At 43.6% G+C, this 24,550-nt stretch overlaps 1 protein-coding gene across 1 annotated transcript in view; it reads left to right on the top strand.

The window, feature by feature from the left end:
- Positions 1 to 23,893, top strand: part of LOC124284404 — a 74,812-nt gene extending 50,919 nt beyond the window's left edge. The window contains 10 exon segments of the mRNA XM_046720496.1: positions 5,361 to 6,202; positions 7,493 to 7,720; positions 9,652 to 9,781; positions 10,755 to 10,836; positions 10,839 to 10,919; positions 11,645 to 11,762; positions 13,689 to 14,714; positions 18,514 to 18,631; positions 21,513 to 21,667; positions 22,841 to 23,893. Of these exon segments, the coding sequence (XP_046576452.1) occupies positions 5,493 to 6,202; positions 7,493 to 7,720; positions 9,652 to 9,781; positions 10,755 to 10,836; positions 10,839 to 10,919; positions 11,645 to 11,762; positions 13,689 to 14,714; positions 18,514 to 18,631; positions 21,513 to 21,667; positions 22,841 to 22,961 (2,769 nt within the window). The 5' untranslated portion in view covers positions 5,361 to 5,492 and the 3' untranslated portion in view covers positions 22,962 to 23,893.
- The last annotated feature ends 657 nt before the right edge of the window (positions 23,894 to 24,550 follow it).

The following is a 24,550-nucleotide window of genomic DNA, read 5'->3' on the forward strand; positions in this document are numbered from 1 at the left end:
AACCATAAAAAACCCAAACGTGGTTAATATATAAACGTAAACGCTGGAACAAACATCTGTCTCAAAATTATCCGCCGAAACAGACGTAATTGAAAATATAAAGGAAAGAATTATATGAAATATGAATGGGTCTCTGAACATCAGTGATAACTCCAGCTCAACTGAGTGCATGCATTTAGGCAACTTGTACTTTCCGAACATCAGTGATAACTCCAGCTCAACTGAGTGCATGCATTTAGGCAAACTTTACTTTCAAGTGGATTTGTTATATCAACAAAAAATGGTAATATTCTTCTAAAATTTCTAAATCACGTTTAGAACAGGACATACAAGAACATTATAAAATGTCCAAATATTTTTTAATTTACAGTCTTTAGTTGCAGGCAAATTGTTCAGTGGTAAAGCTATATCCCCAGACTCAGAGTTGCTTTGTTATGAAATTAAGGTTGCATTCCTTGATATGGGAACTGTTCTGTATTGCTTCTCTCCAGCTTTAGCAGTTAAATACATATCTGTGCGACATGAAATTATTACCCAACCCTACGTCAAAAGTATATACCTGAAAAGTATTATGCAAATCCTAAAACACATACATTCCATCTACCAATGTGTTCTTGAAGCACTAGAGTAATAGTTGTAATTGTAATACAATTATATTCGTTAGGAAATACTTTAAGTTTTAAACAATGTTTACCATATCACGTTTCTGTTTAAGCCACTTGTCCCCGGGTCTCAATACAAACGAAATGATATGAATGAAAATACAAGGAACATGTATGGTATTTCCACACTTTTTAAACGCAAAGACCCACAGAAGTGACAGATTCTTTTACACGACATTTCACGCATATCTTACATATTACAAGACACATTTCAGAGCCTATCACCCATTCGTCTGGACCGAGCTCCGTCTAGTCGACCCCATCAGCACATCCGCAAACAGCGGCATCTCTAATGTCCAGCGCGCATGTTTGCACTTGCATGTTTGGCCGCCATGTTGGAATTTAGCCCATCGTGTGACCCGGATGGTCCAGATTAAATGGATTAACACAATTTTGAATGGCCGAGACGGCTTAGTGTTAATGTTTCCAACTTAAACTGGATATGACTGTTTGCTATCAAGATATACCGTTGGACAAAAGAAAGTATACACCACTGTATGATGGTGGCTAAATATAAACATGTTATTAAATGGTGATGTATTAAATGCATTGTGTTGTGGACCTTATTTTAGTTGTTATTCAGCGACTGCTTTCTGCCTGGTAATGTTTTGATAATGTTTGTACTGTTTTAGTCAGGTATAATGTTTCAGCTGCATGCTTTTCTTAATCTTGTAGTCCTGTTATATCGACGTATTTGCCTGGGCTTATCTGGATTTATACTCCGCGTGCTATTTCATTTAGTTTTAGGATTATTGCAGTCAACTGCAATACTTGTAAGGGTGTGCGTCTAAGATATAACCAACATGTTGCTACAATGTAACCTTTAAGTTGAGCACTAGCCTTGCTCCAAGGCTGTACTGAAGGCTGAGCCCGTGGATATGTAGTAATTCTATCCTTCGAAGAGGCAAGTCCCGATAAGCGGAATATAAGGAGCCCAGTCTGTTTTTTAATATTTTTTTATAGAAATTATCATTTAAACTATTAATTTTTGCCTTAGAGACTTGTGCAAGTCTAGTTGATCACCAAATACGTATCTTATGGAAGTAAGCACGAATTATATTAAAACATATAATTTGTTATCAAATGCTCATGATACTGTAGGGCGGTGGGATAGCCTAATGGTTAAAGCATTGGCTCGTCACGCCGAAGACCCGGGTTCGAATCCCCACATGGGCACAATGTGTGAAGCCCATTTCTGGTGTCCCCCACCGTGATGTTGCTGGAATATTGCTAAAAGCGGCGTAAAACCAAACTCAGTCAGTCAGTCATGATACTGTCTGAATTTGCAATAAACACTGCTTTTAGAAAACATTTCCTCATGAAATTGGAAAGGCTTTGTCACTTTTATTTTATTGTCCTCATTTTGAAAGAAACCTCACATTTTCGCTGATACATTGGTAGAACTCTATGTCCCTCCATTGCTGGTTCAAATCATATGACGCAAAGAAACCACAATGTGACTGTTACATTCATTTAAATAAATTAAGCAGCAAGGACACTTTAAGAAACCGCTAATAAAAGCGGAGCAAAGTAAGTTTCTGTATGTCAATATGAACGTGTCACTTCGAAAACAAAAACTATTTTTTTCCTCTAAAACATCACTGATCAAATTTAACAAAAACTAACCTTTTCTATGTAAACATGTTAAATGGAGCTTAAGGGTCGCTATATGTACATAGTTATTGTATGTATAGGGTACAGCCACAACAAAGTAAAAAATAACATTTTGGAATATGAGATGTCAGATAAACCACGTGTTAAGGACGTTAAAAGTAACATGTAAAACCATTTTGCTCAATTCTACGAAACTCAATTCATTCAGTGCAAGTGTTGCATGCACACTACAAGTGCTGCATATATATTACAAGTGCTGCAGGTATATTACAAGTGCTGCATATATATTACAAGTGTTGCATAATACATTACAAGTGTTGCATAAGCGTACATTACAAGTGTTGCACATATACAAGTGTGTATATACAGCTAGTGCTATATATACAAGTGCTGCATGTAAGTGCTGCATATATATTACAAGTGCTGCATATATATTACAAGTGCTGCATATATACAAGTGCTGCATATATATTACAAGTGCTGCATATTATACAAGTGCTGCATATATATTACATTACATATGTTGCAAGTGCGTACATTGCATATATACAAAGTGCTGCATATATATTACAAGTGCTGCATATATATTACAAGTGCTGCATGCATATATATATATTACAAGTGCTGCATATATATTACAAGTGCTGCATATATATTACAAGTGTGCATATATATTACAAGTGCTGCATATATATTACAAGTGCTGCATATATATTACAAGTGCTGCATATATATTACAAGTGTTGCATATATATTACAAGTGCTGCATATATATTACAAGTGCTGCATATATATTACAAGTGTTGCATATATATTACAAGTGCTGCATATATATTACAAGTGTTGCATGTACATTGTAAGTGTTGCCTGTACATTGTAAGTATTGCGTGTACATTTCAAGTGCTGCATATATATTACAAGTGACGCACGTACATTACAAGTATTGTTTGTACATTATAAGTGCTGTATATATATTACCCGTGTTGCATGTACATTATAAGAGTTGTATGTACATTTCAAGTGCTGTTCATATATAACAAGTACTACACGTACATTGCACGAGTTGCATGTTCTGCGGCTTGCATAGAGGTACAATTATACAGCAGACACCTGAACTGACCTGCATACTAGCTGAAGGAAATATCCCAACAAATGCTTTGAATGAACGAGCTGTTTTGATACCCAAACCTTCACCTCATGTCATTTCACAACGGAGCAAGCCCTAACGCAAACATGCCCTACTGAGGCACAATAAGGACCCAAATCCGCTTGTGTGACATAGAGATGATATCCATTTCGAAGCGTGTCCCTTTAATGAGGGCAGGCATTCCGTGTCCCACTAGTTTATATGACCCCTGCTGGATAATTTTAGGCTTTCAGGGTTGCAGAAACAACACGTTGCACTCGGTTGTTTAGAGGGCGCGGTGATGCAGTTGGAGTGTTGGTGCATGTGGCTTAAAACAACATCCATTCGCCCAGTATAAACGATCGTTTCATATTTGGGAGAGATGGGGTAGGCTAGTGGTTAAAACGTTCACTCGTCACGCCGAAGAGCCGGGTTCGATTCTCCAGATGGGTATAATGTGTGAAGCCTATTTCTAGTGTCCCCCGCCGTGATATTGCTGGAATATTGGTAAAAGCGGCGTAAAACCCAACTCACTCACTCACTCGTATCATATTTTATCGTAACTCACGATTACACGGAAATGTAAGTTGTTCAATGGAACGAATACGTTGATCAAACTCTACTCGACAGTTGGCTCTATTGACAGTGGCGAGTGTTGTGAAGAGGTACGGGCATATGAAAATGAATACATATGCTCAGTGCAGACAGGTCACAATAGCGGTTAATCATGGTCATGGCTTTCAAACATAATGCACGTACGAAATACACTTGCACGTGCATTACGTGAGTTAGGCAGCTGTGTGGCGTGAATTTTTTTAATGAACGGATTTGGGGGTTACTCATCCAATGAATAACGATATGCATAACGAACAATCCGACCAATGTACGGACGAAAACTCGACCAAGGCAGAGGTTCTTCAACGGTTTCATCATTAACGCGTCGTCCATGACAACATCACGCAGTTTGGGTTGATTGAAGCTGTGTCAAGCCATTGGGTGGCATGTGGATGTTATGTACATGCTTTCACTTTGTTTTGTTTGTGGTTTGTGGCCACACTCAGCTATAATCCAGCTTTATGACGGCGGTCCCAAATCGATCTAGTTTGAACCAGAACATCATGTGATTGACACCACGGGCATCGATCTACGCAACTGATTTACGATGACATAACGAGGTCAGCGTCCTGACCAGCTATTCCCGTTAGTATAAGTAAGCAAAGGTCACGGAAGACTAATTCTCGCCTGAATCTTAAAGGCGCATTCTCTTTGAGTGATTTTGGTTTTGTGCCAAATTTCAGTTATATCAGAACCAGTCATCTTGCTGTGGGAGGAAAAGTTCGCAGTGAAGTGGATCTTAGACATTTTACGCTTTGTTGAAAACCATGACCACCGAATGGTACTGAAAAACCTAAATGGAGGGCGGATTCGGGATTCGAACCTACGATAATCGGTTTCTGGAACATCCAGGGTACACAACTCTGCTCGGTGAATCCGTCGTTCTGTGTTACAGTGTTGATTATTCGCTCCATAGTTGATACAGTCAACACCGAAAGGCCTCTACAATCATGAAGACGTTCACACCGCTTTGTTATGAACATTTCAGAAAATACAGAGAAACCGTTTTTTCAGGTCGAAGCCGTATGCTAGTCGAAAAGTGAGTGAGTGAGGTTTTAGCCATATTCCAGCACTGCGGAGTCCCGAAATATGGGCTTCACACACTGTACCCATGTGGGGAATCGAACCCGGGTATTCGGCGTGACGACGAACGCTTTAACCACTCGGCTACCCCATTGCTCCATTGTGGCCAAAAAGGCAACCAGCACGGTTTATACTTGGACAGAATTGCACGTTTTTCTACACAAATCAATGAATTTAGAGCTAACGGGCGTTTGCGATTGTGTTTGTGCATATTTCTTTCAGCTTTCATTAACTTACCTGACTTTACTTTTCTGTTGCAGGTACAGAACAAACGTCCTAATGTGATGTGAGTACAACTTGGGAATAATTTCAACAGAGAATAATGACCATCAGCTTCCTGTGAAATATCTGCATTCACTTTAGCGAACATCTGCCATATTTGTGATATCACAATGCGTCACGCATGCGTACTCCTGCTAGTTATGTCCCTGTACCTAGCACGTGAGTGCGTTCATGGCGGGAAATACAAATGGATGAGGTATGACAGTTTCGACGAACTGGACGCCCAATTCATCTCCGTGAACGGCCAGAACTGCAAGTCCAAGTCCAAAGACGACTTGTACTTCAGAGAAGATGCTGTATCCCAGCTGCCGAAATACAACCAGCTTCTAACCCAGGCGTGGTACGTCAACAGAACCGCCCTGATCCACCTCCACAACATGGCGCTCAACCGTGCCTTCTTCTTCAGCTACATCCTGCAGAAGATGAACGACACGACCAACTTCAGAATCATGCCAAACTGGTTATACATGTACATGTCTGTGGCGGCAGACGTCAACGCCAACCCGTACGGTCTCAACGGCAGCGCCATCTACTTCGACACCAACTGCTCCTACCCAAACTGGTACACGACCGTCAACTTCAACAGCACCCTGCCGAGGTTCGCGCCCAAAGCATGGAGATGGGATGACTACAATGATCAGGATAATTATCTCCGAGAAGCTACCCGACGGGTGGTCATGATTAACGACATCGGCGCTGGCCGAGGGTCGGATTATTCCAATTCCGGTTTCAAGATGAATCCTTGGTATGAGAAATGGCTACCTGACATTGCTGGAGACATGGACTCTCTAACAAAGTACACCTACAATGTCGGAATCAGGTTAGTGATGTTGTTTTGCCATTTATCATTTTGATACCAATAATTGATTTTTTTTATAAAAAGATGAGTGAAAGATTTCACGATAATCGATTATATATATACTACCCATCAAAAGTTTAGACTCACTTAAAGCACTCACTATATGTATGTATGTATTTATGTATGTATGTATGTATGTATGTATGTATGTATGTATGTATGTATGTATGTATGTATGTATGTATGTATGTATGTATGTATGTATGTATGTATGTATGTATGTATGTATGTATGTATGTATGCATGTACATTTGGCTACATTTACACTAGTGAGTCTAAACTTTTGATGGGTAGTATATATCGTAAAATTATTGGCGATATCATCACATATCGAATAATTTGACAAACAAGATTGCAGATATAAAATAGATGAGTGATATCAAGTTAATCAGTGGGTTAATCAGTAACAATTGTCCTCGAGTGTGTTTGTAAAAAATGATTAGGCAACGGAATAAAATATATTTAGGTTCAGCCATTTAATAAGAAAAGCAAGATTTATGGATGTCAACTTCTTTATTGTGAACAATGCGACGTTTCGGAACGTATGCTTGCTCCTTCATCCGAAACGTCGTGTTATTCACAATAAAGAAGTTGACTTCCATAAATCTTGCTTTTCTTATAGGCATTCCTCTTCTAAATGCCCTTCAAAGATTTCATACATTTAATGACAAAAATATATATGTGATTTTGCAGCTGTGAAAGTTCTCAGCTGTTAAAAATCTAAAACCCGAGTCAGTAACCGTCCCAGTGCTCGTATGTTTCACTGAAGTGGTAAATACCTCGGACGTGTGACAGTTCGGGCTATCCTCCCGCATGATGTAACCCAAACGCTGAAACAATAAAGGGGCGGTGGGGTAGCCTAGTGGTTAAAGCGTTCGGTCGTTACGCTGAAGACCCGGGTTCGATTTCCCACATTGGTACTATGTGTGAAGCCCATTTCTTGTGTCCCCTGCCGTGATATTGCTGGAATATTGCAAAAAGCAGCCTAAAAACTAAATTCACTCTCTACAATATCCACGAAGATCCGTTTTTGTAAAATGCGATTAGCGGGATCGTGTGATCAGCCTCGCAGAATTGGTTGATGCATGACGTTACATTGCGTTCATCGTAATGCGAATCACTGGATTGTCTGATTCAAACCTGATTATCTACAGACCGTCACCAAAAAGCTGGAATACAGCTGGGTACCGCGTTATACAACAAAACAAACAAATAATCCCATCTCACGCTCTAACTGCTTCCCCCAATCAGGTACTCCAACGGGACGGGCAGCTTCACCCACAAGGAGTTCCTAGCCAGCAACTTCTTCGGCCCGTCCTCCCCCAGTCAGAACGAGAAGGATGACCGGATGTTGCCGGTCGTCTGGACCAGGCCCTACTATGACTGTGGGCGATCCAACAAGTGGATTGTCAGTGCAACCTCTCCCGTGGTAGACTACATGCCCAGATACTCCAACTGGACACATCTCAGGCGGCAGAGGTGAGCTGGTGTGATGGACGAGTGATATGAGGTCATGATTTACGGATTATATATTCATAATGATATTGACAGATTTTGGTCCAAATCAAATTCTGTTCATTACTGATTCGGGCGGTGGGGTAGCCTTGTGGTTAAAATGATCGCTCCTCCCTCGCGAAGACCCGGGTTCAATTCATAAAATATAGTATGACCAGAAATTATTGAGAATTTTAGGAATATGTTTAATTGGATTTCTAGTATAAACAACCTTGACCAGCTATCAGGTGCTTGGTTTCATTCAAGAGAGACAACTCCGTTAATCCTTTTTCATTAGTTTGTGAAGAGTTATCCCCCTTTGCTTACTTGCTAGAAGACGACATTTTCAGTGATCCTCAGTATGGATGATTTAGAGAAGAGGAAGTATTATAACAAGGACATCAGATCAGCTAAAGTGATTTCAAGTAGAACAGGAATCCCTTTGTCAACTGTTTATCGTGTTTTGAAAAATATTGCAAATGGATATGGCATTGAGCACCAGGGAGGCGCAGGTAGGCCCAGAAAATTGACTGTCGGTGACAGGAGGCGGCTTGGTATTCTTGTTCCTAAAAACAGACGAAGGAGTTTAGAAAAGTTAAGGCTGGATATGATTGATAGAGGAACTGTGGTTGTCTGTAAGGAGACAATTAGAACTGAGCTGCATGCAATGGGTTGGCAGAAACGTCGAGAAATTCCATCACCGATCATGAAACCTGAACAAAAGGAGCGAAGTCTGAACTGGTGCTTACAGCATAGACATTTTAACTAGGACAATGTGATTTTCTCAGATGAAAGTTGTGTGTGGCTGTTTCCTAATACACTGAAATTCTGGACCAAACAAACTGAAAAACCTTTGTATCAGCGCCCAAAGTACAGTCCGAAATTTAACGTGTGGGGTGGCATATCTGTGTTAGGGGCAACGCCCCTCTGTGTATTTGAAGGGAATATGAACAGTGAGCGGTACACAGATATTCTCGGGGACATTTACTTCCATCTGCTCACGTGTTCTATGGAAAGTTTTGATTTTCCAGCAGGACAACGACCCAAAACATCGTTCAAAGCATTCACAGGCCTGGTTTCGGACCCAAAATATGACATTTTTAGATTGGCCAAGCTATAGCCCTGACCTAAATCCAATAGAAAATGTTTGGGGACTTATGAAGGAAAGTGCCAATAAGAAAAATCTGACAAATATTGCTGAAATGAAAGATCAGTAGTATGCCCCGCCGCATTGAACACTGCATTGCTGCCCATTGTGACTTGACAAAATACTAACTGTTCACCTGTCTTTGAATCTGGAGTTATGATCTGCTAATATTCACATTTAATACGTGAGTAATGAGTGAAAAAAAATAATACAATCTTAAATTCTCAATAATTTCTGGTTGTACTATAGGTAGAATTTGTGAAGCGCATTTCTGGTGTCCCTCCGGGACTTTGCTGGAATACTGTTAAAAGCTGCGTAATCTGGTGTGTGGGCAGTCGTCTAGGGGACTGTTATAATTTATGGCTGGGGGTTGTGGGTGCGGGTGGGGTGATGATGATTTTAATGGGGGTCACCCATTTTGTTCTGGGGAGGTGGGAGCAGAGGGTTTTTCTTTTCACGTACTTGGTACATAAATTCAAGGGGCGGGGGTCATTCGATCAGATCGATGCTCATGCTGTTGATCACTTCATTGTCTGTCCAGGCTCCATTATTTACAAACCACCGCACGCCATATAGCTGGAATATTGCTGAGTGCGGCGTAAAACTACAACTCACAGACCGCCGCACGCCATATAACTGGAATGTTGCTGAGTGCGGCGTAAAACTACACTCACTCACAAAATTATTAGAGCAGCTCAGGGCAAACAAGGAACGTTGAACTCCGTACCGAAGTGTCCCGCGCTTCACGGACTACATGTTTTGGTTGCAGGTTTGTTGGCGTGATCTCCATGGACATCGACTTCAACCAGATAGACTACAACGCATGTCCGGTCAGTATAGGCAATCCAGGTCCAAGCTTTCTGTCCGGAGTGTCGCGCTGCAAGACCAAGACTACAGGTGTAAGTGACCATGTATCACCTTCGGATGAATCAGGTGTGTGTGTGTGTGTGTGTGTGTGTGAGTGTGAGTGAGTGAGTGAGTGAGTTTGGTTTTACGCCGCTTTTAGCAATATTCCAGCAATATCACGGCTGGGAACACCGGAAAAATGGGCTTCACACATTGTACCCATGTGAGGAATCGAACCCGGGTCTTCAGCGTGACGAGCGAACGCTTTAACCACTAGGCTACCCAACCGCCCCGGATGAATCAGGAAAGTCAGGGGCTAGACTAACGCTTAGTCTCTATCATAATTATTTATATTCAGAGACTAAGGATTAGTCCGAGTTTTCATCATTGCTCCAAGTGGCGACCTCCCATTGCTCCTTCCGGTGCTCTCACTCACTCACTCACTCACTCACTCACTCACTGGCAACTTGTGGGGCAACAAACAAACAATCAGAAACGAAACGAAACCAGAAACAAAACAAACTATCATGAAAGCAAAACGAAAGAAGGGAAAATACTCCACACCAGACAAAACAAAACAAAAACAAACGGCGAACTACAGGTAAGGGAATCATCTTGGGATCTTATCATCCGTGTTCATTGTATTATTACCTCAGTCGTTTCGTCGTACTTCTACTAAAACAGACGGTTATTAATTATTTCTAATAACTACACTTACATTTTTATGAACATTGTTGTTTGTAAGTCAATGTGAGCCGTCAAGGTCCGGGTTAGAATTGGTCTTCAGTAACCCATGCTTGTCGTAAGAGGCGACTAACGGGATCGGGTAGTCAGGCTCGCTGACCTGGTTGACATATGTCATCGGTTCATCACAGATCGATGCTTATGCTGTTGATCACTGGATTGCCTGGTCCAGACTCGATTATTTACAGACCGCCGCCATATAGCTGGAATATTGCTGAGTGCGGCGTAAAACTAAACTCACTCACTCAATGTAAGTCAATGTCAGTATTATCCTACCCACAGTGCAAGCACAAACCTGGCTTCAAGTTCAGGCGTGGTGGGTACGTGTGCGTGTGTCGTCCAGGCTACAGCTACCCCAAGTGGATAGACCCCCTTTCCAGGGCGGCGACATCGAACAAGCGACCGAAGAGGAATACAACAATGGCTTCCAATGCACGTCCACTGACTGTAAGTGAACATTTATTGTTTTATGACTCAGGAAATACTATTCGGTAAATAATGGCATTTGGTCCAGTGATCGGTTGATACCAAGGTAAGGTGAGGTGAAATGTAGAATAATTGAGGGTTCGAGAATGGTTTCCACAATATTTTTGTAACACCGAGGAGGGGCACCACAGGAAAGACCACACATATTCTTTGTTGTTTAACACCGCACTCAGCAATATCCCAGCTTTATGACGACGGTCTGTAAATAATGGAGCCTGGACCAGACAATCCAGTGATCAACAGCATGAGCATCGATCTACATCATTGGGATACGATGCCATGCGTCAACCAAGTCAGCGAGCCTGACCACCCGATCCCGTTAGTCGCCTCTTACGACAAGCATGGGCTGCTGAAGACATACGGGTTATGAAGTCAAGGTCTTGGGTGCCAGGGGGAGGTGGGGTAGTGTAGTGCTTGCTTGTGGCTCAGAAGGACCAATTTCTCACAATCCCGCAAAGTGTGAGGCACATGTCTGCGTACGTCATCTTTTTATTTGCTGGAATATTGCCAAAAGTGGTCTAAAACCAGACTCATTCACATTTCACATTTCACATTTGAGTTTAAATCACGAGGCTATTCCGCCATGTTTCTATTCCGCCATGTTTCTATTCCGTCATGTTTCTACTCCCATGCTGTTTCAAGATTCCTGGTGCTCGTTATTCACCTATGCGTTGTTTTCCTTCCAGTCCGACAGGTACTTCCGGTTGTTGATACGCTAGAGGGCGTGACCATCGAAGGAGGGTCCAACACCCTGACCAGTGGCGGCGTGGACCTTGGCACCAGCGGTTTGACTTCACGGTTCAAGTAAATGACCAAAAACTTCTTACATAAACTTAAGTACAAAAGAAACGCTACAAACAAAAAAATTATAAAATATGAATTACTAAAAAAAAATTTTAGTTTCCAGGTACAGGAACTATATCACCCGAACACATCTTAGGTGTTTACAAACAAAAATTGGAACAGAATCCTTGCTTTGTACACTTCCAAACAAAAACATGAAATGCACGTTTTAAGTCATTAAAATACAATTTTCGTTCGACTGGGTATAAATTCGATGCAGAAGGCAAGCACAGCATCATTGTCTCAAAACGACACCAGAAGAATGCCGAGATTGACAGCGCAGCAGCGAGAAAGAGCATTGGGAATGTTGGAGATGGGCGCCACTCACGACCACGTCGCTCAAACCCTCGGCTGTCACCGCGTAACAGTGTCCAGACTCGTCCAACGATATCGACAGACTGGCCAGACTACTGATAGACCCAGAACTGGCCGACCCAGGGTTACAACACCACGCGAGGACCGGTACCTGCGCACATTGCACTTGCGCAACCGTTTCCTGACGGTGACGTCATCGGCGGCGTTGGCGTTAGGTCGTCGTGTCAGTCGACACACAGTGACCAGGCGGCTTAGAGCTTTGGCATCAGGGCTTACAGACCGTTCCGGGGACAGCGGCTGACCCAGGCACATCGACAGAGACGACTGGAGTGGGTACGGCGAGTACGACGATGGCAGCGACGTCAATGGCAGCGAGTGCTCTTTAGCGACGAGAGCAGATTTCTCTTGTACCGAAACGATGGCAGGGCACGGGTTTATCGTCGTACTGGAGAACGACAGGCCGCCTGTTGCGTTCAGGAGGTCGTTCCCTATGGAATGGGAAGTGTGATGGTGTGGGGAGGCATTTGTGGAGAACAAAAGACGCCACTGGTCATCGTCACTGGCAACCTGACGGCCAGACGGTATATCGATGACATTCTTCGCCCCACAGTACTGCCATTTCTGCGCAATCGCCAACAGGGCATCCTGCTTCAGCATGACAATGCAAGACCCCATGTGGCAAGAATTACACAGAACTTCCTTCAAGCAAACAACGTTAATGTTCTTCCGTGGCCAGCATGCTCCCCTGACATGTCACCAATCGAGCACTTGTGGGACGCTCTTGATCGTCGTGTTCGGCGCCGTCAACATCCCCAACAAACCGTCAAGAACTCGCTGACACCCTCCAAGAAGAATGGCGGAACATTCCACCTGCTGACGTCAGACGACTGACGTCATCAATGCGTAGAAGGGTCTATGCATGTCTTGAGGCGCGAGGAGGCCATACTCGCTACTAGAGTTCACCATAGTCATTGCTATAGACTTTTCTTTAGCAGAAGTTTATGTGTAAAAAAATGAAAATGAAATTGCTGAAGTGTCGTTAAAAGAATCCTCTGTAACATTGGTACCATATCGTTATTTATAATTGTTGACAATCATCAAATAACTTTTTATGTCAGTCGTCTCAATAAACTTTATTGCATGTTTCTAGTGTTTGTGGTTTCTTCACAGGGTAATTTTGAAAAGTTGGTAGCGTTTCTTTTGTACTTGAGTTTATGTGGCCAATAGGGCATAGTAGGTGATTATGGTTTTACGCCGCTTTTAGAAATATTCCTGCAAAATCCCAGAATCGGCTTCACGCATTGTACCTATGTGGGGAATCGAACCCAGGGTAGCCTAGTGGTTAAGGCGTATGCTCGTTACGCCGAAACCCGGGTTAGATTCCCCACAAGGGTACAACGTGTGAAGCCCATTTCTGGTGTCCCCCGCCGTGATATTGCTGGAATATTGCTAAAAGCGGCGTTAAACTCACTCACTATTCATATCCAGTTTACAGCACTGTTTCAAATACTTGTCTTGTTCAGTATACAACCCTTAATGACAAATACATGTATCCACTTATTTTCGGTTCAGATCACGCCGTCTACGATCAATCAATGAATCTTACGAGGAGGAAGTGTTTGTGAAGTCTGAACAAGAAGAGACCAACAGCAACAGCAACAGCAACATAGACTACGGCTATTATAACATCCCGAACATCTACCCTCAACCCGAGCACCTGACTATCAGGAAGCTGACCCCAAAGCAAGTCCTCAAGATCCGAAAAGGACTTCAAAACGGTCGTCAGAAGTACATCAGTAAACACACAATGAGGGAACTCAGGGAATATTGGCATGACACATTCAATGTAACAAAAAAGAGAAGAAAAAGATCCACAGCATTTGACCCCAAAGCTTTCGACAGGATGATGAGCATCTTTCGACACAAGGAAAGCGTAACAGGTGAAAACTGTCACACAAAAGAATCATCCTTGCTGACAATGGCGGGAGATGTCGGGTATGGCGTTGACCAGCAGTTTGAGATGGAGGCAAGGACTGCGTTAAGACTAGCTCATTTCATCAGCAATTACCTCCAAAACACTGATCCTAATGAAAACTTTGGCAATCTACAAGGTGGTGGACGACTCCATATTGAACACCTCTTCGGCGAGGTCATCGCCAACGTCATGGGCAATTTCAAAATCCGTTCCAGCGGGGTGTTCTTTGACAGGAACCAGTTTGTGAATCAGGACGAGACAGTTAGAGAGTTCTTCGGACCTTTAGCTTATAAGAAAGCAGGGAGCTTCTATTCTGTGGACACAGCGGGTCTGAAGAAACAATACGTGGATGAAGACTGGTTCCGGAAGGAGAAATCCAGATGGGGGACCAACACCAATGGGTTGAAGACCTACAAGATGCGATCCTTTATCAGGTCCGATCCTGCAGGAACCAGTACAGTTAGACATGAGTACTTCCCGCTGCGCTACAAGGCCCCGGCCTATACTGACGGGACATGGAGGAGGCCCACGTTCAAGTGTGATGGCAGGGTGGACGAATGGGTCATGACGTATGTGGTTCCGTTCTTTGGACTTGACCAGCTAAAGAGGAAGCTGAAGTTTAAGTGAGTGTTGGGTGTGTTTTATTTGTCTGACGTGCAGGCTGTAGGCCCATTTACAAGGTATTTTCATTATAAACAAGGGTTGCAGTGAGTGAGTGGTGAGCTTTCTTATCAACAACCGGGTGAGAATGGATCTTCAGTAACCCATGCTTGTAAGAGGCGACTGACGGGATCGGGTGGTTAGGCTCACTGACTTGGTTGACACATGTCATCCCAATTTCGTAGATCGATGCTCATGCTGTTGATCACTGGATTGCGCTGAACAACCAAACCAACCAACCAATTTGTTTAACAAGAAAAGCATGTGAACGACCAAAACAAGTTTACATAATTGGTTCATGTTTGGCGTTGACATAAAGTACAGGTTTGCTTTGATGGACAATTAATAACTGGTAGGTGGCATGACGCGTTGTCTCAACCCTGAGTATTATTACATACCAAAAGAACATGAGTAAATGGTAAATGAGTGGTAATATTAGTTTAAATAAGAAACCCCCTCACTGGTGTATGAGAGAGTCTGTCGGATGGCTGGGCACGGTTTGATCTCGTTGATCGCTTCCCACCAAAGGAAGTTAAGCGTTAATAATTGGTGTTACTCTGGAAGGGGTGCGACATTGAGGGGGCTGTACGTTGGGCATCCGCTGTGGTATGCGTGGTCTGCGTGGTGGTATGGTATCTGTGTGGTGGTATGGTATCTGCGTGGTGGTATGGTATCTGTGTGGTGGTATGGTATCTGCGTGGTGGTATGGTGTCTGTGTGGTGGTATGGTATCTGCGTGGTGGTATGGTATCTGCGTGGTGGTATGGTATCTGCGTGGTGGTATGGTATCTGCGTGGTGGTATGGTATCTGCGTGGTGGTATGGTATCTGCGTGGTGGTGGTGGCATGGTATCTGCGTGGTGGTATGGTATCTGCGTGGTGGTATGGTATCTGCGTGGTGGTATGGTATCTGCGTGTGGTATGGTATCTGTGTGGTGGTATGGTATCTGCGTGGTGGTATGGTATCTGCGTGGTGGTATGGTGGTATGGTATCTGCGTGGTGGTATGGTATCTGCGTGGTGGTATGGTATCTGCGTTGGTATATGGTGGTATGGTATCTGTGTGGTGGTATGGTATCTGCGTGGTGGTATGGTATCTGCGTGGTGGTATGGTATCTGCGTGGTGGTATGGTATCTGCGTTGTGGTATGGTATCTGTGTGGTGGTATGGTATCTGCGTGGTGGTATGGTATCTGCGTTGTGGTATGGTATCTGCGTGGTGGTATGGTATCTGCGTGGTGGTATGGTATCTGCGGTGCATCTCCGCGTGGTGGTATGGCGCGTGGTCTGTGGGTGGTATGCGTGGCATCTGCGTGGTGGTATGGTGTCTGTGTGGTGGTATGGTATCTGCGTGGTGGTATGGTATCTGCGTGGTGGTATGGTATCTGCGTGGTGGTATGGTATCTGTGTGGTGGTATGGTATCTGCGTGGTGGTATGGTATCTGCGTGGTGGTATGGTGTCTGTGTGGTGGTATGGTATCTGCGTGGTGGTATGGCATCCGTGGTGGTATGGCATCTGCGTGGTGGTATGGTATCCGTGGTGGTATGGTATCTGCGTTGTGGTGGTCTGCGTGGTGGTATGGTATCTGCGTGGTGGCATGGTATCTGCGTGGTGGTATGCGCATGGTATCTGCGTGGTGGTATGGTATCTGTGTGGTGGTATGGTATGGTATCTGTGTGGTGGTGGTATGGTATCTGCGTGGTGGTATGGCATCTGTGGCATGGTATGGTATGGCTGCGTGGTGGTATGGTATCTGTGTGGTGGTATGGTATCTGCGTGGTGGTATGGTATCTGCGTGGTGGTATGGTGTCTGTGTGGGTATGGTATGGTATCTGCGTGGTGGTATGGTCTGCGTGGTGGTGGCATCTGTGGTGGTATCTGCGTGTGTGGTATGGTGGTATCGTGTGGTGGTATGGTATCTGCGTGGTGGTATGGTATCTGGTGTGGTGGTATGGTATCTGCGTGGTGGTATGGTATCTGCGTGGTGGTATGGTATCCGCGTGGTGGCATGGTATGGCATCTGCGTGGTGGTATGGTATCTGCTTGGGTATGGTGTCTGCGTGGTGGTATGGTATCTGCGTGGTGGTATGGTATCTGCGTGGTGGTATGGTGTCTGCGTGGTGGTATGGCATCCGCGTTGTGGTATGGTGTCTACGTGGTGGTATGGCATCCGTGGTGGTATGGTATCTGCGTGGTGGTATGGTATCTGCGTGGTGGTATGGTATCTGCGTGGTGGTATGGTATCTGCGTGGTGGTATGGTATCTGCGTGGTGGTATGGTATCTGCGTTGTGGTATGGTGGCTACGTGGTGGTATGGCATCCGCTGTGGTATGGTATCTGCGTGGTGGTATGGTATCTACGTGGTGGTATGGTATCTACGCGGACTAGCATTATCAAAGCTATACTAGGAAGGATTATTACACGTAGACATATGGAATTCAGATTATGGCAAAATTGGAAAAAAGTCGATAAATAAGGACGATTACGAAACATGTTTTGCTTCAGGTCAACACTTCGATGCGAGAGAGTTTGCGCTAGCAGAGTTTGTTGGATGATGAAGTCAACGAATTCCGGATATTCCAGAATGTTTAGTGAATGGGTAATTGAATAGTTGAGTGAGCGGTTGAGTAGTTTAGTGAGTTGTTGATTGAGTGAGTAGTTGGGTGAGTGAGTAGTTGGTCGAATGAATGAGTTAGTGAGTGGGTAATTGAATAGTTGAGTGAGCGGTTGAGTAGTTTAGTGAGTTGTTGATTGATTGAGTGGTTGGGTGAGTGAGTGAGTGGTCGAATGAATGAGTTAGTGAGTGGGTGGATGGTTGATTCATTGATTGAAAGAATGAATGATGAATGAGTGAATGAATGAATCTTCCAACGCTTTGAATTCGTTGACGATGCGAGAGAATCGGAATTCGTTGACGTCATCATCCAACACATTCTAACCCACGATCCCAGCTTTCGGGCACATCCAAGGCACGCAGCTCTGGACACCGAATTCGACGACTGGGTCACTTGAACCCGCTCAGAGTTCGATGTGATTTATTAGCGTGCTTGTAGAAAATAACTTACACTTAGTAAATCAACAGTGCCGGTGACATGATGTTAGCACAATGTGTCGAGGAGTGCCAGCCACGTCTAGACAATGTTTGCTCTCTCATGAGTTACCAGTAAATAGACAGCAGGTGTGCAGTGAAAACGCAGGAACAACCTTTTTTAGAATAAGTACTACACCAAGTGATCCCATACCTCACTACCGGCAACACTAGTGCCTTCTCACCTTCTGATCGGTGAAGGTCGTTGCCTCGTTTTCATTTCCTTTGGTGATTTAGCGATAGAAGACGCGCAAAAGGACCAAATGGCAGCTGTGAACCTAGTTTGTGGCAGATCTTCCCGACTGAACATGAGCTACGCTCACTGATTATGAACTATTATATTCAGGGCTGTATTCAGGGGTCGGTGAAAGGGGTGAGGGGGATTTTTTTTAGGGGAGGCGTTTCCACCTATTTTGATGGAGGTGGGGTCATGAATTTTGTACACATGTACAAGGGTGGTCAACACTTTTGTACTTAAAAATCTTTAAAACTGTATGCTTAAAAAATATTGGTGTGGGTGTGAGTGGGTTTTGGCATTGATTTTGTTCATAACATACGGTGATGGGGGTGGGGGTGGGGTGGGGGTGGGGTGTCACTTATTTTGTACATAAAATTAAGGGTCGTCATATCGTCGTTGTCTTCTACAAACACTATTGTCTACATGCTCCTCATTCCAGGGGTGTTGTAACCGTGGATGTTCCTCTCGGCCTCCTGGAAATCAACCAGTGCCCACAGAACTTCTATGTCGCTAACGCCTTCAAGAATACCGCTAGGTGTGACCAACGGTCAACCAAGGTAAGGACAGGTTACACTTCCTGAATTGTCCAAGCTTGGTACTTCAAGTTCTTGCAACTACTACTACTACTCTACTACTACTACTACTACTACTACTACTACTACTACTACCACCATACTACTACTACCACTCACTACTACCACCACTCACCACTACACCACTCATTACCACCACCAGTACTACCACTCTACTTACCACCACTACTACTCACTTACCACTACTCACCACTACTACCACTACCACTACCACCACCACTACTACTACTACTACTCTACTCATTACTTACTCCACTACTCACTACCACTCACTACTCACTCACCACCACTACTACTACTACTCACTACCACTACTTACTACTACTACTACCACTACTATTACCACTATTCACCACCACTACTACCACACTACTACTCACTACCACCACCACTACCATTACCACTACTACTTACCACCACTACTCACTACCACCACTACTACCACCACTCACTACACTCACCACCACCACTACCACTACTACTCCACTACTCTACCACTACCACTACCACTATTACTACTACTACTACTACTACTACCACTACTACTCACTACTACCACCACTAATTCACTAACTACTCACTACACACCTACTACCACCACCACCACTACTACTACTACTACCTACCACTACCACTACTCACTACTACCATTATTTACTACTCACTACTACACCACTACTACACCACTATTCAACTCACTACCATTACTACTACCACTACTTCACTACCACTACACCACCACTACCACTACTCACTACCACTACACTACACTCACTCTACTACTACTACCACTACTACTACTACTACTACTACCATTACTACCACTACTACTACTACCCACTCACTACCTACACTCACCACCACTACTACCACTACTACTACTACTACTTACTATTACTACCATTTACCTCCACTTCTACTACCACTACTACTACTACCACTATACTACTCACTACTCTACTACCACTATTACCACACACTACTTAATTACACTATTACTTACTAACTTGCTACTACTACCACCACTACTCACCACTTACTACCACTCCACTTCACCTACTACCACCACCACTACCACCACTACTCACTACACTCACTCACTCACTCACCACTTCACACCACTACTGCACCACCACTACACCACTCACCACTCACCACTACACTACTACTACCACTACTACCACCACTACCACTCACCACTACCACCACCACCTCCACCACTACCACACTTACCACTACTACTACTACTCACTCTACTCACCACCACTCTACTACTCACTCATTACCACTCCCACTACCACTACTCCACTACCACTACCACACTTCTACCACCTACCACTACCACTACTACCTCTACCACTACCACTCACCACCACTACCACTACACTACACCACTACTACCACTCACCACCACTACACCACTACACTCACCACCACTACCACTACTACACACCACTCACCTACCACTACACTACACCACCACTCTACCACCACTACCACTCACCACTCACCACCACCCTACTACCACTCACTACTCACTACCACCACTCACCACTACTACCACCACACTCACTCACCACTACTACCACTATTACTACCACTCTACCACTACCACTACTACCACACTCTACTACCCACTACTACTACTACCACTCACCACTCACCTACTACCACTTACCACCACTACCACTACTACCACACCACCACCACTACCACCACCACTCACCACCACCACTACCACTACTACACACCACCACTACCACCACTACACACTCACTACTACTCCTCACTACTACCACTACTCACACCACTCACCACCACTACTACTACACTACCACCACTCACTACTTACCACCACCACTACCACCACCACCACCACCACCACTCACCACTACACCACCACCACCACTCACTTACCACTCACCACCACCACCACCACTACCACCACTACCACTCACTACTCACCACCACTACCACCACTACCACCACCACCACCACTACCACTACTACCACCACTCTACACTCCACTACCACCACCACCCACCACCCACCACTACTCCACCACCACCACCACTACCACCACTACCACTCCCACTACCACCACCACCACCACCACCACTACCACTCACTCACCACCACTACCACACCACCACACCATTACTACCACTCACTACCACCACTCCCACCACCACCACCACTTACCACTACCACTCCCACCATTACTACCACACCACTACCACTACTCACCACTCTACTCCACCATTACTACCACCACCACTACTACCACCACCATTACACCACTACTACCACCCTACCACACCACCACTACTACCACTACTCTACTCCCCACTATTACCACCACTACTACTACTTTTACTCTACTATTATTACCACCACTACTACTACTACTCTACTATTACTACTACTACCACTACTACTACTTATCTACTATTACTACTACTATTATTACTACCACTACTACTACTACTCTACTATTACTACCACTACTACCACTACCACTACTACCATTACTATTACTACCACCACTACTACTACTACTACTACTACTACTCTACTATTACTACCACTACTACTACTACTACTACTACTACCACTACTACTCTACTACCACTACTACTCTACTATTACTACCACCACTACTACTACTACTACTGACGAATGTCACGTGTGGACTGACTCCACAACTTGCACTACATCTGTAACTACTGCCGTCACTACTACTACTGCTACTACTACTGACGAGTGAACTGCCGGCTTATTAGTAAGGTAGCTGTGGTTTGAATGACATTGTGTATTCACAACTTGTCTGAATTGTCTCCCCTAGTGCGGCCGCCTGGCGGGCTTCAAGTTCCTACGTGGCTCCTACCGTTGCACGTGCAGGGAGGGGTATGAGTACGGCCACATGGATGGCAAGTTCTGGATAGAGGGGTCACTTCTCGAACTGGAGTGGGAAAAGAAGATCAGAGGTATTTTCAGCAGGTGAGACTTTGTATATCTGAGCACTTTATGTACGACAGGCATTATATGTATGACAGACACTTTATGTATGACCAGCACTTTAACACATACTTTTCAGATGTCCAGCACTTTATGTATGACAAGCACTTTATGTATAGCACGTACGTTTATAACTCAAGCACTCTATGTATGACCAGCACTTTAACACGTACTTTTCATATGTCCAGCACTTTATGTATGACAAGCACTTTATGTATAGCACGTACGTTTATATCTCAAGCACTTTATGTATGACCAGCACTTTAACACGTACTTTTCATATGTCCAGCACTTTATGTATGACAAGCACTTTATGTATAGCACGTACGTTTATAACTCAAGCACTTTATGTATGACCAGCACTTAACACGTACTTTTCATATGTCCAGCACTTTATGTACGACAAGCACTTTATGTATAGCACGTACGTTTATAACTCAAGCACTTTATGTATGACCAGCACTTTAACACGTACTTTTCATATGTCCAGCACTTTATGTATGACAAGCACTTTATGTATAGCACGTACGTTTATAACTCAAGCACTTTATGTATGACCAGCAGTTACTGTATGACACGCACTTTACTGACAAGGTCTTGTACTTTCATAAGGGAATACAGTAGCATTATGGGGACTTATTGTAGGATCTCTGACGCGTTCGAAACCTCACTGGATGACTCTAAAAGCCATTCTGAATATAGCAAGAACAGTTAATATTAAGGAATATTGGTACGGGTAATTACCCGTCTTCAAATGATATAAGCAGGTTAACAATATAGGGTCATTAGCATATGTATGATGCAGGATTGTGGATTGTATGGTTATGCTGGTCGATTTATTTGATTGTAATCGTATTCACATTACCAGGGTCAATGCTCATGTTTTCAATCACTCGATTATTTACAGAACGCCGTTAAGCTGAAATACTGACGAGTGCGGCTTTAAACAAACAAAATGTAAAAGTGAAATGCACCTCGAAGTTGAAGCGGCCTATAAATCATTCCCGACTTTAGTGGTATATTAGAGCTTGAACGGTATTGTGGATTGTTTGTGTCGACATAGTAGATTAAGATAATGTTATAGGCGAAGCTGACTGACAGATGGTAGTGATGTTTGATGTTATCTGCTTGTTATCGCAAATGTTTTATTTACAGATTTGACGCTTTGAAATGTCGGATATCTTCATCACCAGCGTCTTCGTTCAGCGGCATTCTTCTTGGGCTCACTGCAGTTATCTCCCTTGTTTGGACAAGAACCGACCTATGCCTTTTCTAGACGCTTGGCGCCTATCAACAGGAATGAGGAAGAATTGAACACTTTCAATATAAAGATTAATCGTTTTCCCAAACGTAAAACAGTTCTGAAATGGCATCCTCAAAGGATACATATTCAGAACGATTTAATAAGGTGTTAATTGCGCCGTATCAGCGAAAACCACAGTACAAGCTAGACCTCCCTTGAAGGGCCAAAGTGTTGAGATAATAAACAGGCTAGGTCATAAACTGTGCCTAAATGGCAGTCAAAGACGAATAGGCTATCGGAATTCATAACGTTTTATTGTATATATTGTTGCGAATTGTGAATTGTACTTGATGGTGTGCAGCACGTGCTGTATGTGCTCAATGTTGTATTTAGCGTCTCCTTGTATTGTTTTGTTAAACGGAAAGATAAAATGTTGCACTTGTTTAAGGGTGAAAGAACCAGATATCCATCACACATCAAAAGAATTACTCACAAACTTTTGCAATTTTGCCATTATGATCAAAACACCAGTTTGATTATGTTTTCAACATTGTGCCATTTCAACGAGCGACCATGATATTTTATGTTACATGCAATGGCACTAACTCTTCCTATTTATATATCTAACATTCAATGACACCTCTCTGACACATGTGACTTGGTATCCAGCTTCACACGTAAGGCTGAAACATGACAAAAATGGTTACATGAGAAAAGCTGGATTGTCTGGTCCAGATCGCTGCCATGTACGGTGTTTGCCCTTAACCCTGAAAAGCAGCAGGCCCTAAGGACCCAGAACCTTAAAAAGTTGTGGGTATCACAATGACACATAATTAATGTTCGTTGTCCTGTGTGTGACTTAGCACACTACTAGAATGCTAGTTGTGAGAATCATCTAGTAGGGCATCTTGTTCGTTGTTTATGGTGGGCATTACCGTATTCACGAACATAAATGATACTCGTGCATGCATTTGTTATTATTTAGCTTCAGTATACTGATGTTACACACGGTTTCCGTTACCAGTTGTTTCCGTTACCAGTTGTGTTTCCGTTACCAGTTGTGTTTCCGTTACCAGTTGTGTTTCCGTTACCAGTTGTGTTTCCGTTACCAGTTGTTTCCGTTACCAGTTGTGTTTCCGTTACCAGTTGTGTTTCCGTTACCAGTTGTGTTTCCGTTACCAGTTGTGTTTCCGTTACCAGTTGTGTTTCCGTTACCAGTTGTGTTTCCGTTACCTGTTTCCGTTACCAGTTGTGTTTCCGTTACCAGTTGTGTTTCCGTTACCAGTTGTGTTTCCGTTACCAGTTGTGTTTCCGTTACCAGTTGTGTTTCCGTTACCAGTTGTGTTTCCGTTACCAGTTGTGTTTCCGTTACCAGTTGTGTTTCCGTTACCAGTTGTGTTTCCGTTTCCGTTACCAGTTGTGTTTCCGTTACCAGTTGTGTTTCCGTTACCAGTTGTGTTTCCGTTACCAGTTGTGTTTCCGTTACCAGTTGTGTTTCCGTTACCAGTTGTGTTTCCGTTACCAGTTGTGTTCCGTTGTTGTGTTTCTTTGTTAGAGCTCCTGTATAGTTAAAATCATAGTATTCATTAACATCTGGCTTCTCATTTACAACAGATAATGCG

Source organism: Haliotis rubra, unplaced genomic scaffold (genome assembly GCF_003918875.1).
Source record: "Haliotis rubra isolate DU_JTF1 unplaced genomic scaffold, ASM391887v1 Scf11, whole genome shotgun sequence".
NCBI classification, from domain to species: Eukaryota; Metazoa; Mollusca; class Gastropoda; order Lepetellida; family Haliotidae; genus Haliotis; species Haliotis rubra.